This window comes from Paroedura picta, chromosome 9, assembly GCF_049243985.1.
Source record: "Paroedura picta isolate Pp20150507F chromosome 9, Ppicta_v3.0, whole genome shotgun sequence".
In the NCBI taxonomy this organism is placed as follows: domain Eukaryota; kingdom Metazoa; phylum Chordata; class Lepidosauria; order Squamata; family Gekkonidae; genus Paroedura; species Paroedura picta.
The window spans coordinates 47,011,408-47,028,754 of record NC_135377.1 but is presented as its reverse complement, the minus strand read 5'-3'; the positions used below and the strand labels follow the sequence as shown (position 1 = coordinate 47,028,754).

Sequence of the window (17,347 nt, the reverse complement as noted above, 5' to 3'; positions counted from 1 at the left end):
GATAAGAAAGGCTAGCTATTACTCATTAATCCAAATTCTCAGATCCAAAACTGATACTCCGGATACACTACATTGGCAATAAAAAATAATTTTATTGTTGGAAATTAATTTTGAACACATTAATTGTGTATTATGATTAAGTTCTTAATCTTTTTAATTAAAAGAATATAGCATAACTGAACATATCAACCATTACCATATAATAAGAAATTAAACCAACAGCTTCATAAAACCAAAGCAAGAAAAATTCTTGACTTTTTTCAAATCTATTTATATAATTTTGTAAAGCAACAATATTGAAAAAGTATTACCTGTCCATTAACGACTCTGGTAAAAAGTGTATGCTTATCTTTTAACTTTAGTTCCAAATCCATGAAAGTCAGCTTGTTTGTGCTGACCTGAAATTTATCATTGGTAAATAATACTCCTGAAATTCTGTTGTAACATTCAACTGGTGATTTCTTGGGAAAAGCACACCACTCGAAACTTCGGAGAGAAAGACAATATTTTTAAATTAAGAAAGAAATACGTACTAGTCCTCATAAATTATTATATTGCTTAGCAAACATTAGTTATTAGATTAATACCACTACTGCACATCTTACTCTTCCACAGTTGTGTAGGGTATTAATCTTCCATTCCAGAAACATTCAAAAATAGGTCTCTTTCCTCTGCCTCCCTTTTCTATTAAAAAACTTTCTTCATCGTCATCATCATCTTCTTTTAATTCTAAATTCAAAAGGGTGAGATTAAAATTATTGAAAATAGAATACATTCAACAAACTGAAACTCTGCATATTCAAACACATGCATATTGCATCGTTTAAGTCCTGAACTGCTGCCTGGATTGAGCAATGGGCAGGATGAGTGTTAAAAAACTGAAGTTTACTCAACAGAATATCTTGATATAAACTCATACAGCTATAGCACTCTTCACAGCAGCTACTTCTAAGAGTTTCCTAGCTCTCAAGCATATGGTCTGTGATAGCTTCAGGTTTTCCTGTTGTTGCCCCACTGCTACGAAACAATTTCTCAGATGGGATGAGGCAGCCACCTACCCTCAAGGTCTTCCAGCAAGACTTTAAGACGTAATTTAATTTAAGGAGGCTTAAGAGGAACTTAAGCCTTGGACTGCAAGGCGAACAAACCGGTCAGTCCTAGAAGAGATCAGCCCTGACTGCTCCTTAAAAGGCCAGATCCTGAAGATGAAACTCAAATACTTTGGCCACCTCATGAGAAGGAAGGACTCCCTGCAGAAGAGCCTAATGCTGGGAGTGATTGAGGGCAAAAGGAGAAGGGGACGACAAAGAATGAGGTGGCTGGATGGAGTCACTGAAGCAGTCGGTGCAAGCTTAAATGGACTTCGGGGAATGGTAGAAAACAGGAAGGCTTGGAGGATCATTGTCCATGGGGTAGCGATGGGTCGGACACGACTTCGTACCTAACAACAACAACAACAAAGGGGAACTTGACTGGAATCCTGACTTAACTATCTCAATCATCTGTATTATTTTTATTTTTATTATGAATTTCAATTGTTTAATAGAGTACTCTTTCTGAATTACACCAATTGTTTTCATCTGCCTAGGCTCCTGTGTTGGGGAAATGGCAGTTTATATGGATAGGCTAAATAATGAAAGGTAAGGCTAATTTTAAATGAAGTAAATAAATGGGGTAATCCCAGTGTCCCCACCTCAGTGAGCCCAGTAACACCCCAGGCCCCGCTACTCATCCATCAGCTCTCCTGAATCACAGTAGGTATGGTTTTCTGCATATGTATAGACAATGCTATTTTATTTGTTGGGAAATATGCCATCCAGGATATTTGTGTGTGTGCGTATGGCTTTAGGATTTTTCTGCAAAGTTGGGGTACTCTGCCTTCAAGTGAGAGGGGGGAGCACCTTTTGAGTCAAACACCAGCCAAATCCACTATGTCGGGGTGAGATTGGAAGGTAAGGCAGCCGACGGGTTAGTTGAATACTTCGACATGGATGCCCTTGAGTTGAGGGAATGATGCATTTATGCAAGCACTGTGAGAGTATTTTGAAGACCCATTTCAGTAGTGAAGGGCAAAGCCTAGGCTGCAACATCTCAAGCAGGGAGCCTGGCCCCTGACTCACTATGCCAGTGAATTCCATTGCCTTGCAATTAAGGTGCATGATTAGAGTGAGGCAATCAAGGTGCTGGCAAGGGGACCACGGGGAGAGAATCCAGTCGGGTTGTGGTTCCCATCACTAAGTATCCCCATTCCTGGGTTTGAGCCAGACGGAGAGCCACAACCCTGATATTGACTAGAAGAAATGGACATTGTCATTCTTCGACTCAGTGTGCAGATCCCAGTGGGAGAAAAACAGAATCATCAGGGCAGAGCTGATTGGAAGCTGAGCATCCCAAATGGAGGGAAAGGCTTAGGCAATGGAAGAGCAGGAGCACCTCCCCATGGAATAATAGGAACTGAGAAAAGTGTTTGCAGACAAGAACTGCAAACTGACTGTGTAACTGACTGTGCAACTCCCCAACTGACTGTGCAATTGAGTAGAAGACTGGATAGGGTTATCCAAAGCACACCTGTATTCCATGAGTCCCAAGGAGATGGCAGTGCTAAGGGAGTTAATTGACCAGAACCTGAAAAGGGGTTTCATTTAGTCTGTCTTTTCCTGTATGGTGACACCTGTCCTGTTTGCAAAAAAGACAAAACATTAAGGCTTTGCAAGGACTATAGGAGGCGGAATGCAATTTCTGCTTCCTTTGAGTAAAGTCTTGCTCTGGCATTTGGGAATGGGCAAATTATTCACTGAGCTTGATCTGTGTGAAGCCCACTACACGGTCTGCATCAGAGCAAGGGGTGAGTGAAAGACAGCTTTTAATACTGCACTTGGACAGTTTGAGTACTTAGCCATGCAATTTGGCTTAAGTGGTGCACCCAGTGTTTATGAACCTGATAAATGAAATGTTGCATGGATATCTATACAAAGGGGTGGTGGTGATTTATCTAGATAATGTTGTGAATTATACCAGGGATTCTGAGCATTTGGAATTGTTGAGGTCAGTGTTGAAGAAACTGAGGAACAATCAACTGTATGTAAACTGTATGTAAATAAGTGTGATTTCCACAAAACAGAGCTGGACTTTAAGGTTATTGAGCATCAGACAAGGAGAAGAAGATATGCTGGGGTGAGTTCCATCATGCACCCAGAGACAATTACAGAGTCACTTAGGATTTGTGATTTTTTATAGATTTCATCCCAAATTTTGCCCAAGTAGTTTCCCCCCCTCACAAACTTGTTAAAGATTAAGGAACAAGGAGATGAGGCCAAGAGACTGGGCTGTAAAATCCAGTGGACAAGCGAAAACTTTAATATTGTTGTGTGCCTGTTTGGGCACGCGCCCCCCCCCCCCGCCACGAAAGTTGGGGTCACAAAAGTAAAAACATTGAGAATTGCTGCTCTACATTATTAAATTCTCTTGTCTCTTTAAACAGGGACAGTTCAGATGTAATACCCAACAATGGATTGTCACAAGAACATAAATGTGGGATTCTTCAGATCCCATACTCCCTTTTCTGAACATGGCAAGCTAATAATTTAATTCTACCTTCATTCCCAATCATAATTTCTATTATAATCAAATAATGTGTATGTGTCTACAAAATTCAACTCTTTACCCAATTAAAGAAAGTAGAGTTTAACAACATCCTAAAAAAATGAGGAAAGGCAAGCACCCACTGACATAGACCAAAGCATGTAGCAGTTCAAGGGAGGATATTAAAGTTTTCCTCTAAAACTACCAAGTCATCTATCAGATTATCTATTTTATTCAAGCAACTAAAAAGAGCCTGAAAAGTGTCAAGTTAAGCTCCAACCACTTTGAGATTTTTGGAAGGGCAGTATAAAAAATTTAGCATGCATGAATGAATGAATGATGGGAAAGGAAAAACATATAAGAAAGATAAAGTCAGGGAGCTGTTGAGTAAACCAAACTCACAGCAACAGCACTGGCTGACATGATCATTGTTGCTGGTCAGAAAACATTTCATTCACAATACTAACTTATATCCTTGCATGCCATCAATTAATTATTAATTTGCAAAGAATCTGCAATCGAGAAGGTATACTTTAACATAAACATTCCACAGCATGTTTAATTAATGCCACATGCCATTAAATCTAGTAACGTTTAGAAATATCAATTGGTTGACCAAACTAAGCTTCTCTTATTTTAAGGTCAGCTAGCATGAACTTTTGACTTACTTGAAGGAAAGCAAGGATCTTCAGGATAGGTTTCTTTATCATACAAGAAAGGATGGTAACGAATAATGCCTTCCACTACACCATCTCCTTCAACATGAGCCTTAAACTCAAAATTATCAGCAGCTGTATTTATATATAAAGTCTGCATATCATCTTTGATTTCTCTAAGTTTCAAAATCTTGGGTAGCTTTCCTTTTTCAAACACTGAAATCTAAATAGAAGCACAAATAAATGTAAGTTCTCCTCTTATATAGAAGCCTCCTTATCATAGTCATTCATGGATAAAATTAATATGAATTATCAAAACACCTGGTAAATATAATAAGACCCTGACAAATTGTTCCATTTGGAGTCCTTTTATTGTTAGAACACTTCCTTGTGCTGCGGGAACTGATTGGTGAGATCCAGTAAATTATTCTAGAATGTTAACATTTATCAAATAATTTATCAAATAACAATACATCATTGTTGATATTAAATACAATAATTAAATACAATAATTTTCAATCATAGTGATACAGGTCTTACCTGAATATCAATACTGTTGAAAGCGCCTGATTCCTTCACTGAAGAGTTATTTACATTTCCTTTTGGTCCATGTATATAGTAATGATATATGTGCCTGCAATATTAGAAGCTAGACTGAAATATAGAGCAATATATAAATAGGCCCTATGTAATATTTTAGAAAACATTTATTTGTAGATTAAATTAAATATTAAAAAATTGTTATCTTCAGCTGATATCTGGAAGCAGGGAGAAATGTACATTGCACCAATGCATAAAGATTTTGTATTTTTTTTCTGCACTCTGCAAACATAGATCTATGTTCCTTGCTGTTATCAGAAAACCCCTCCCATGTCAACCAGCAATAAAGGAATTTAGATTGAGGCAGGGTAGTAAATATCACTAAAGGTAAAGGTATCCCCTGTGCAAGTACAGTCAAGTCTGACCGTTGGGGTGACGCCCTCTAGCGTTTTCATGGCAGACTAAATACGGGGTGGTTTGCCAGTGCCTTCCCCAGTCATTACCATTTACCCCCCAGCAAGCTGGGTACTCATTTTACTGACCTCGAAAGGATGGAAGGATGAGTGAACCTTGAGCCAGCTGCTGGGATTGAACTCCCAGCCTCATGGGCAGAGCTTTCAGACTGCATGTCTGCTGCCTTACCACTCTGCGCCACAAGAGGCTCACTAACAATTAACTAATTATGGCTACTTTAATTAAACAATGGCTTTACATTGTATCTGGTCTAATGGGGAAGATCTGCCAGGGCACAAAAAGTTCTACTGGTTCCAGTCCTTGAGTAGCAAATTTGTATATAGAAGATATACTGAGCTTTACACTCCTCCCAAAAGGTTCCAAGCCCAAAAGTACTTTATTATGGGGGTCATCAACCACCGGACTGCAGCCCGGTACCAGTCCGCAAAGGCCACGGTACCGGGCCACCAGCAGCCGGCGCCTGCCTCCCCCCCTCAGCGAGAAGCTTGCCAGGCCCGGCAGGCTTCTCACTGCGAGAGGGAGAGGAAGAGGCAGGTGCGGCCACCGGCACGCCGGCAACGCAAATGCACATGCACAGTTGCTGTGCATATGCATTTGCACCCCCCTGGTGGAGAAAATGCGCATGTGCGGCAACTGCGCGTGTTTGCACACAGCTACCGCGCATGCGCAGCGCCCGGGCCGTCGGCTCTCTCCTCACCCCCGGAGGCGGTCCCTGACCGCTGCTTTAATATATCCTTCTATTAGTCTGACATAAACAGTTTTCATGTTTTGCGGGAAATGCACAATGGAAGCTTAGGATATGATGGTGTGGAGTTAATGGCTTCTGAAAATAAAAATGTCAACTCACGCCAGCTGCCTTGTCCAATGGTAAAAGTTGTTTTTTAAGTACTGCACATGAGCTGGTTGTACTCCAGTAATAATGACTGCAGTGAAACTTTCTTTGCTCTTTTCTTCCATGATAAGATTGTGTAAGAATCGTTCATCATCATTAATATGGGAAGAGTCAGAAGGCTGAGAGAAAGGTAGATAAAAAATAGAGGTTACATGACAAGAAACATCATTAACATCTATCTAAAACTTCATCATGGTGTTTAATATTAGGAACATGAAACCTACAAAGCGTGTAGATCTAGGCAAGGATTGTTCCTATATTTTATTTCAAACTGTATACCAGAAAAGAAAACTAACAGTTACAATTATATGATACCCAAATACAAGTAAGTAGTTAAATATCAAAAGAGGAACTTCTCAACTGCTTTGTATATGTTAACAAGCTACTCAGATGACATTGCATTACCTTTCTGTTTCTAATGTATCCACTGTATATAGCTTCTTTATTTTTCTCTTTTTTTTCAAAATCTTCTTTAGAAAGTACAAGTTCATGAACATCTTGAGCATCTGCAGGCTTGGTTATCATCTATTTAAGATTTTTTAAAAAATCAAATAGTATAGTTAGAATTAACAATGCACATATGTTGTTACTGGCACAGAGGATTCCATACATGATGGAAAGGCCCCACACAGTAGATGGAAACATCAAGATGTGTAAGTTCTAATACAGTTTCTGAGTGAAGCTCATGCCCCATCCAACCATGACAACCTAATATGGCAAGGAAAAGATTGAGTGATTTTGCCCTGCCCCCAACTAGACTTCCAGAAACCCAGGCCCTCATATGGACTACTCACTTGCAGTGAGTAAAGCAACTCCATTGCATCAGCTTAGCACTTCCATGTATTAGGCTATGGTCTATTTAGAATAAGAGTACTGCTGCTGACAGTGGGGTGGAAGAGGACGCTTACCAGAAGCCACAGCATGATGAAAGGGGTAAGGAACCCCAGAAACTGTACCATGTTACTGGGCCAAGTTACAAAAAGCTTCAATGTCACTTACTCTGATTGACTGCCCAACAAAAAACGCTGCTTGTTTTCCACCAACTCCAAAATACGATATGTCACTGTTTAAACTGCGAGGTACTGCTGCAGGGCGTACATATGATGAATGATCACTAAAGTCAGATAAAATTTATTTTTTTAATTTACTTTTGAATTTATACCCTGCCTCTCTTGACAATGTTGCCTGGAGGCAGCTTACAAAATAAAAAAGTAAAACAGAAAAAAAAATCCAATTAAAAACATAATAACAATCATAAAATCACACAGTCATAAAGATGGTGGTACAAAACAATTTTCCTCAATCCAACTCAGCTAGTTCCAAACTGAGGACCAAAATCATCTTAATAGTATAAGTACATGTTCTTTATTGGACGCACAGAATAGGGTGGGACCCCCAGATTGTAACTCCTATCAATCTTCCTGTGGCCTCAACCAAACGCCTGGCAGAAGACCTCCATCTAGCAGGCCCTGAGGAACCTAGATGGCTCCACCAGGGTCCTTAGCTCTTCTGGGAGCTCATTCCACCAGGCTGGGGCCAGGGCCAAAAATACCCTGGCCCTAGTCAGGGCCAGACAGATATCTCGGGGACCCAGGACAACCAGCAGATTCCTACCCTCAAAGCAAAGAGCCCTCTGGGAGTAATAAGCAAATAAGCGGTCCCTCAGGTAAGTAGAACTCAGGCCACGTATAGCCTTGAAGGTCAAAACCAAAACCTTGAACTTGATCCAGAAGCAGACAGGTAACCAGTGTAGTTGTCTCAACACCAGCTGAATGTGGGGGCTCCAAGATGTCCTAGTGAGGAACCTGGGAGCTGCTTTCATAAACATGCAATCAGATTTCCTTGCTGCCAATTATTATTCAACCAAGCTTTAAATAGTCACTGCCAAAAAAATCATAGTCCAGTAGCACCTTTAAGACTAACAAAGATTTATTCAAGGCATGAGCACTCTTTGTCAGACTATGAACTGACAGTAGGAATATATAAGCAAAAGTTAATCCTGTTATATTAGTAAACTGTGTCAACAGCATCCAAACACAGCCACATGATAACTCCCTATCAAACCAGCCAATCAGATCCCTCAAACCCACTTGTAGTTCACAAAAACATATCTTTATCAGCAAGTTGCTGTTAAATAAAAGGCTAAGGCCTAAGTGGTTGGAGAGTAGGTGGGGCCAGTCCGGGTGAGGGCCCAATCAGAAGGCACCTTCCAATTGGGCCCTCACCAGGACAGTCCAGAAAGTGACAGGGAAGCTGCGCCACGGTGTGAGTACAGAAGGAGGCTTTCCCCCTGGGCCCAGAAGCATACCCGGGGCCTCGAAGAGGCCATGGGTGTGCTTCTAGGCCCAGGGGGAAGGCCAGGCCGCCGCTGGACTATGAGGCCTTCCCCCTGTGCTTCTAGGCCCGGGTGTGCTTCTAGGCCCGGGGGAAAATCCGGGCTGCCATCGGGGGAGAGGGGGCCCAATCGGCCTTCCCCCTGGGCCCAAAAGGTCTCCTCCTCCCCTTTCTAGTGCCCGTTGTATTTTATAGTACAACAGGCTTTAAATCTAGTCAGAAATAAAACTGTCAATGCCAAAAAAGTTATCAATACGTTAACTATTTACTATCTAGACAAAATTGTGTAAAGCTTACTATAGCATAAATAGGACACAAAGTATTCCTACATAAATTTTCAGGGCTACCAATTTATTTCATGGTAGCTATTAAGGTATTGCACAACGAAGACACTGCACATAAAGATCACAACTATCTCTGCGAATATTACCATATTCTAGAAAGATGAGGCAGAACTGAAAAGTTCGTATTGCTGATGCAATTGTTGCAATGTCAATAATTCAAAAATGCAAAATAATCTTAAAATGTCTGAGATTTCAAAATGTAATAAATAATGGCTGCTTTTTATTGTTCACATTTGACCATTTCTAGAAACATGTCCTAATATGGCAAGGACCTTTCCTAAACTCAGTTGAAAAGGATAGATTTATAGGAGTTTGCAGACTCATACTGGGAATATCTTAGAGCTGCACATTGACATGCTGCCTAACTATGTTCCAAAACTAGTTCACCAGTTTGGTCTTTTCATCTTCAAGCAGGTATAGCTCTCACCCAACGCATACTGATCTCTACATTTAACTGAATTTCAATATATTCCTCATCTGATATGATGCTTCTGCTTCAATAGCAGATACACAAAGCATAAGACATGAAAGTTTTGAGAGTCTAAATTCATCACCTTTACAGTTAAATATCACAAATATCAAAATTTACTAACCTTTCAACGTCACCAAGTCGGGTGAATTTTGACAACCGATACACAGCCCAGTTATTAAGTTGTTGTGAAGTCATGCCTTTTCCATTATCTATAACGGTAATAGCTGGCTTTCCCTGGGTATCATCAAATAACTTTCAAAAGAAATAGCATATAATGATAAAGATACCACAAAACAGAAAGTTTAAAAAAATTAGAATAACTCCTTAGTATCTTACCAGTTTTAAATGTATGCTTCGAATACCAGTATTTTGAGAAGTAGCCGATAAAGAGTTATCAATTAATTCTCCAAGTGCGAATGCTAAAGAAAATTAAAAGAAAGTTTTCTTTTAGCACGCATCCAAAAGGTGATGTCCCTTTTCTTCATCACTCTCCTCTTTGATAATAGTACTGATAGATATTTATTAGCACATATTAATATAGATGTCTATTGTTGAAGCTGCCAGAATCTCCTATGCTTTGGATAGGTAAGCTTATTCCTTCACTTTAGATGCCACACAGGGGTGACCAAACTGTGGCTCTCCAGATACCCATGGTCTACAATTGCCATGAGCCTCTGCCAGCCTCTGCCATTCCATAGAATATTACTATGCAATTCCTGGTCTAACAAAATTATAATACTTAAATTAATTTAAATCCAGAAGATACTACTTTTGTTACTATATCACCAGTATAAGAAAAACTCATATCAATACTTGAGAGGGACAATATGTGTTATAAATCCCAATAATACTGATTGATTGATTTATATACTGCCCTGCCTTGCAGCTTAGAACAACTTACATAGAACATAGGGATAAGCTCAAATCAACAACTTCCAACAACACAATAGTAACAGTAGTCTCAGCTACTTTGGTAAATTTGGTGTAGTTATTAACAAGGAGAGTAGAGAGGACTTCTGGTGAGGAGTAGCATTTTAAGCTGTCTCAGCACAATCTATTAGCATTATAGAAGCTCCACTCTCCTTCTATTCCAGGTTGTCTGACTGATGGGCAAGATTAACAGCAGTTGCAAAAAGTCACAGCTCGGATGAAAATGTAGTTATATTGGCAAATTATTATTGCATTATGCTTAAGCAAATGTCAAAATAGGATGTGGTAAAGTGGGCAAGATGTCTCAGAACACATCTGATTGTCTGAACAGCTATTTCAGGAAATGGAACGTGGGTTCACAAGAATAACATGACAAATGCAGTTATAAGAAATGTGTGCTTCAATAGGCATAAAAGCCAAGGCTTATAGCATAAACAGACACCTGCACATGTTTAAAAGTTGTTTGTTTCATGGTATAAAATGCTGATGCTAGAACTGGTGGGGCAGATTCCATGGTTTTATTGCTCCTTTGTTACAATAAAGTTTTGTCTACTTCTGGAGTTTTACTGGCTGTGCTCATCATTGGGCACTGGCACACAGGAAAGAAGCCCATTTGGCTATCACGATGACACCACCAAGACTGAGGGTTATGACTCAGGTATGAACATTCTTGGGTGGCTGTGGATGATTGTGCAGGTCTCCTATCACAATCATCTGCCAAACATAGCCGGAGCCTAGGACCATCTTAAACTAGACACCCACCCCCAACTTACTTTGCTGTTTGCTATGTGTAGGGGAAATGGGTCAGTGAGTGGTCTGGGTGAATGAGCCAACATAGTATGGTGGTTAGAGGGTCAGAGGATCTGGGAACCTCAGGTTCAAATCCTCACTCTCGTTATGGAAGCTAGCTATGTGACCTTGGACCAGTCACAGATTCAGCTTAACCTATTTCACAGTGTTGTTGTAAGGATAAAATGGAAGAGAGAACATAAGCTGCTTTGGTTCCTCAGTTGGGAGAAGGTGGAATATAAAACAGAGCAAATGAATAAAGTAAATAAGGGGTCTCTTTAGGAAGGTCTCTTTCACCTAGGGGGAAGATATCTGGGGAGGTATCACTGAAGGGAGGTATGGAATCACAGGGCTCCTGGTGAGACAATGCAGTGGGCAGACTTGATGTCTTTGGAGGGGGATGATGAGGGCACTTGTAGGGGAGGCAGCCAGCTGATGCTGTAGCAGGGGACTCAGAGCCCTTACTGAGGCCCAGGGGTAGAAACCAAATGGGAATGGCTGAAGTCCTGCAGTGGGGGAGGAATGCTTTCAATTAGGCCATGGAGAGAATGGTGGTGTTTGTGGTGGCAGCTGTCAGGCACCTGGAAGGGCTGCTGGACACCACAGATGACATTTATTTATTTATTATATTTATATACCACCCTCCCCTGTGTTAGAATTAGAAAGTTCAGTTTGGCTGAAGGAACACTGAAAGCAGTAATACTGGGTTGAGTAAAAGTTATCAGTAGGGGAAAAGGAGCAACTAGAGAGCAAGGTTTTACTTTGGCATGCCAGATTCAGCCTAGTTCTTAACAATCTGAAAAGGGTTCAGTTATTTAATCTGTCCTCAACATTTATAATTTAAAGAAAAACTGAAAAACTTACGTAGAGGATTTTGCCCTTCACTAGCATAATATTCATACATTCCACTTTTCACAAGTGTATCATAATGTGGTAAGAAATCAATACGCTCCTTTGTTGCAGAAGGGAGTGATTGATCGACTGAATGTAGCAAGTACAGAGTCATTCCATTTCGAAAAAGTTGACCTGCAATATATACATAAAATTTTAAAAAGAAAACAATTTCATCATCCACATTTCCCCCAATTTTAGAAATCTTTTTTTTTTACTTGGCCATTGATTTTAATTTCCCCTTTAACTTGCAAGTCAGCATTATAGTGTACACAAATCAATTTACCACTTGTGGAAAAATTACATATATCTAATCAACCAGATAATTAAATATGATGTGGATACTCTTTCTATTGCAACTCAGTGCAAGGGTCTAAAATTTGCAGCATTGCATCATTTAAAAAAAGCTGTTTAAGATTTTACAATATTTTCCTTACATTTCAAAATCCCGTTGAGCTATTTAGAAACAAATAACGTTTTGATAAAGGCAGCAAAATCCTGAGGCATCTCAAAGAACAAAATTTATATTTTTATCTTACATTTGTAGCATGGGCATTCATAGAATTGGGTCTTCTCCAATAAATGACTTAGATTGCACCTGTTATATACTTACCAAAGTTTTCACTGGTGATTTGTTTTCTGCTAGTTGTTGTGATAACAAATGCTTCATCTGAGGAAATGCCAAACGCCTATAAACATACATTAAATGTTACGGTTTCCATTGCACAATTAAGGTAGAATTTAGCATTAAAATGTTACAATAAATTACTACCTTACATAGGTTTGTGTAATAAAACATCAGGGAAGTGACACTATACCACTGTGACACTATACCCCATTTGACACTATACCACTGACTTAACCACGTTTGTATGTAGGAGGCTTATCTGCCCTGGTCTTTCTAAATAATGCTTTGTGAGGAACAGCTACAAATTACTTAAAACCTATCCTTCAAACAGAGCAGATTATTAGAGGCCACCTGTAAATATTAGATTTAGTGCTACTCCATTGTCATTCTTAAACATAGTAGCTGGACCAGCCTTTAGCCAACATGATACGTAAAAATTTTTCTTCTGAAGCAGAAATGTATCTTCCCAAAGACAACAAAATCTGGTTCCTAACTTTCTGAAAAAAGCCAACAAGGTCACCATAACACAGAGAAAATAGCTCCAACAGACCAAGAAACTGTTAACTCGAAGAGGTGGTCTATTATCACATGCCATCTATGCTCCATAACATGTCAGCCCTATCCTACCCAAATCAGGAAACAGATTATGAAGCTTTTCTTCTTAATAACAATTCAGTCATTGTAACAAGGGAAAAATACAGAGAGACAATTCTTTTACTCAATCAAAAAGGTAAGTATAACATCTATACTACCAAGCTGTACCTCCATTTGATGCTTTATTAGTACCTCAAAGCCATGTTCCTTTTAGTCCCTCATCCTTGACTAGGGTGTAAACTGCACGGAGCTTTTATTCCAACCCCAGATTGATTCAGTCCCTGCCCTCTACACAGAATGCGATTTCCGTTTGGATCTGGGGTGATTTAAAATTTCCTTCTGCAGCAAGAAGGACTGATCCGGAGTGACCCTACCTTTATTGTGCGATATCTTAGAATGCTTTTAACCCTCAATATTCAAAGGCTGTTTTGAATCTGGGCTCTCCTCCGTGATAGAGGACCCGTAATTGACCACAGGTGGCCATGTGACAAACTTGCCTTAAAGGAGAAGCCCCTAATTTCTCTCAACTTCTGTCGGTCCTGGATTTTTTCTCCCTTCTCTGCCTTTTTCGATCATCTCCCCCCCCCCTCCAAGAAAAGAAAGAGGCTCCCTTCTTGGCTCCTCTCCCCCCATCCTTCAAGAAAAGAAAGAGGCTTGGCTCCCCCCCCCTTCTGAACTACCCTAACCACGTGTAGAAGACTTTCCTGTTTCAATGGGGGGGTTCAAAGCGATCTGAATTCAACAGGATTGACAATTAAATAAACAAAGTAAGTGCAGACTCTGCCTAGGTTAAAGACTGCTTGAAGAGTCCACTAACTTTATTGCTGATATCTATATGAATTATTGAACAAACATAGTTTAACAGCACCAACTATATCCAGGTGAGGTAGTTATCTTTCTTCTTCTCATCCTCATCTGGTAGCAACATAGAAATATTTCTTCTGCTTTATTGGACTGTCATGTTTCATCAAGCAGTACACAATGCACCAGGAAGCAGGTTCATTCACATAAACTTGGGTTAACTAAATAAGGGAATAAAGCAAGCTATTCTTGTGGATAGAGTCTCTTTTTTACTTGAAAGCTTTGACAGACAAGGTTTCAAGTAGAGATGCTGATCTGCAGACAAATTTCAAAAACAGAAGTTGTGGAATATAAAACACCGTGCAAGCTTCCAAGTTCTCCAGAACTCTTAATCAGGCCACATATTCAGTACAAACAGCAAAAATGGGGAGAGGGGAAGAGAAAAGATGTTTCAGGTTATGGCTACAAAACGTACAAGTCTTCAGTTTTAGTCTTAGAATGGAGGACAGGATGAGCTACAGACTGAATTTGATTTGTATAATGCTAGGTACAAAACAGATTTTTCAGACTGCACTGAGAGGCTGTGATGAGAAAGAAAAATAATGGCACTCCTTTAAATACTAGCAAGAAAGCCCATTGCAACCAGGAATGCAATGGGCGCTAGGACCCAGGGGAAACCAGGAGGTGCAGATCTGTGTGTGTGTGTGTGTCTTTCCATGTGCCTCGGAGAAGGAGGCAGAGCAGGTAATTAGGGCTGGTTTGTAGGAGGGAAGGAGGGCTGGTGTGCAGTTTGGAGTAGCTCTCTCTGTCTGCGTCTCTCTCCCTTCGTCGCAGGAGGAGCGAGAGGAGGGAATGAGGGTTCGTGTTCGGTCTGGCAGGGCTCCGTGCATCTGAGAAGAATGTGGCTAGCGTCCAGGGTGGGAAGGTGGGAGCTGTAGGGGCAGGGCCCTATTCCAACTTGGACAGCCGGACACATTCCACCCCCCAGGCTGTTTCACAAATATATAGAGGAAATATGGATAAGGATGAAAGGGAGCTGTCAAATATCTTCTCAGTATGTCTTTTAAAAAGGTCCTTTTACATCATTTTACCGTATCATTAGGTTTGTCTTCAAATCACCAGGTAAGGTAGAAGGCACTAAGGCGTGAAAACAGCAGAACAAGTTGGACCTCTAGCCGCAGCTATGAAAACTCTGTATTTGCAGTACGCTATGAACACACATGGTTCGATGTTGTCTTCCTTGTCATTAACCTAATTCTCAATGTTCTCACTGCAATTAATTTCACTTCAAGTATGCCTGGTGTTTTCAAGGGCCATAAGTTCTCTAGTTAAACATTACTCTCTGCATCATTCCAATACCTTGGACTCAAGTAAATTAATTCACTTTTCCCTTCTGTCCACTAATGACAAACTGTACCTCACCTATTCCAGTGGTTTACTGTTTCCAATGTTATCCTCACAATAGCCCTGTGAGATAGGTTAGGCCAAGGATTCCCAAAAGGGGTTCCAGGGAACCCTGGGGTTATGTAAGCACTCCCCAGAGGTTAGTGCAGCCTTCCATGGTGTGGTTGGGCCGTGGCACAGAACAGGGACTCGTGCTAAGTTGAGGCTGCCTGCTATGGGCTGAGAAATGACTGCACATTTGGGGAATAGACCCTCAGGAGGGCAGGGATTGGGGAATGGATGGACTTCAATTGGGTATAATGCCAGAGCCCATCTTCCAGAGTAGCCCTTTCCTCAATTGAACTGATCTCTGTCACCAGCATATCAATTGTAATAGAGGGAAATCTCCAACCACAACCTGGAGGCTGGCAACTCTAGCAATGCAGTTATTACATTAATATACAACAAATGTAGGTTGGAATGGGGTGGGGGTAATGTCAATTTTGGTGATGCAGAAGGAAAGGGGAAGGCCTGGCAACATCACTTTCTGTGATATGGCAGTGGGAGTGGCTTGGGTGACATTACTTCTAAGGGGTGTGGCAGATAGGTATGGGTAGATGTCAGCAGTTGTGGTGTTCATAGAATCATAGAATTGGAAGGGGCCATACAGGCCATCTAGCCCAACTCCCTGCTCAATGCAAAATCATAAAACCCAGGTTGTGAAAGCCTGGCCTAAAGCATCCCTGATAACTATCTGTCTAGCCTGCTTGAAGACTACCTCCTTGGGCAGCTGAGTCCACTGCTTAACTATTCTGACTGTGAATTCCCTCCATCCGAATATCTTTATTATTGTTGTTAGTTGTGAAGTCATGTCTGACCTATCGCGACCCCATGGACAATGATCCTCCAGGCCTTCCTGTCCTCTACCATTCCCCCAAGTCCATTTAAGCTTGCACTAACTGCTTCAGTGACTCCATCCAGCCACCTCATTCTCTGTCGTCCCCTTCTTCTTTTGCCCTAAATTGCTCCCAGCATTAGGCTCTTCTCCAGGGAGTCCTTCCTTCTTATGAGGTGGCCAAAGTATGTGCGTTTCATCCTCAGGATCTGGCCTTCTGAAGAGCAGGCAGGGCTGATCTCCTCTAGGACTGACCGGTTTGTTCGCCTTGCAGTTCAAGGGACTCGCAAGAGTCTTCTCCAGCACCAGAGTTCAAAAGCCTCAATTCTTTGACGCTCGGCCTTCCTTATGGTCCAACTTTCACAGCCATACATTGCAACTGGGAAGATCATAGCCTTGACTAGATGCACTCTTGTTGGCAGTGTGATGTCTCTGCTTTTTAGACCCTAATATCTAGCCAGTACCATTCTACATGTAGTTTAAAGTCATTAATGTGGACAACCTTTCAAATACTTAAAGAGAGTAATCATGTCCCCTCTCCTCCTCCTCTTCTCTAGACTTAACATTCTCAAGTGTCTCAGCCTTTCCTCAAAGGGCTTGGTCCCCAGACCCCGGGTCATCCTCGTCACCCTCTTCTGCATCGTCTCAATTTTTTCCACATCCTTTTTGAAGTGAGGCCTTTAGAACTGCACACAGTACTCCAGGTGCCATCTGACCAACGTGGTATATAGTGGAACGGTAACATCAAAGCATAAAAAGTATCAGGGGTTGCTCCATGGTCAAAAGGTTGAAAAAGGCTTGGTTGAGAGAATGTGGCTGGCCCAAGGTCATCCAATAAGCTTCCACAACATGTGGGGATTTGAATCCAGGAGCCCCAGATACTAGTCTGACATTTAAGTTCACTCTGTCTTTTCACAAACAGTTAGCAACATGGCAAGGAGAGGCATGTCATTCAGAAAAAGTCCAAAAGTGTTCTCACACTTAAATTTTTTTGGATCATCACCTTGTCTGTAAATTAAGCTTCTCCATTTCATATTTCTTAACAGTACAGTTTCCTTTCTGAACATGTTTAGTTTTATTTTAATGTTAAGGGGAAAACATTTTGTTTATCCTAGACAATTCAATAATATTTTATCAAGTTT

The 17,347-nt window shown here is 40.8% G+C and overlaps 1 protein-coding gene across 2 annotated transcripts in view; it reads right to left on the bottom strand.

Annotated features, from left to right (window-relative positions):
* SMCHD1 (structural maintenance of chromosomes flexible hinge domain containing 1) overlaps nt 1-17,347 on the bottom strand; it is a 90,691-nt gene that overhangs the window by 70,787 nt on the left and 2,557 nt on the right. For both annotated transcript variants that reach the window (XM_077352659.1, XM_077352658.1), the window contains exons 2-12: nt 12,518-12,593; nt 11,878-12,039; nt 9,631-9,713; nt 9,416-9,546; nt 7,144-7,258; nt 6,550-6,669; nt 6,100-6,263; nt 4,779-4,872; nt 4,251-4,461; nt 606-729; nt 312-486 (exon numbers count right to left, since the gene is read on the bottom strand). In XM_077352659.1, coding sequence (XP_077208774.1) covers nt 312-486; nt 606-729; nt 4,251-4,461; nt 4,779-4,872; nt 6,100-6,263; nt 6,550-6,669; nt 7,144-7,258; nt 9,416-9,546; nt 9,631-9,713; nt 11,878-12,039; nt 12,518-12,593 — 1,455 coding nt within the window. The remainder of the gene's footprint in view (nt 1-311; nt 487-605; nt 730-4,250; nt 4,462-4,778; nt 4,873-6,099; nt 6,264-6,549; nt 6,670-7,143; nt 7,259-9,415; nt 9,547-9,630; nt 9,714-11,877; nt 12,040-12,517; nt 12,594-17,347) is intronic.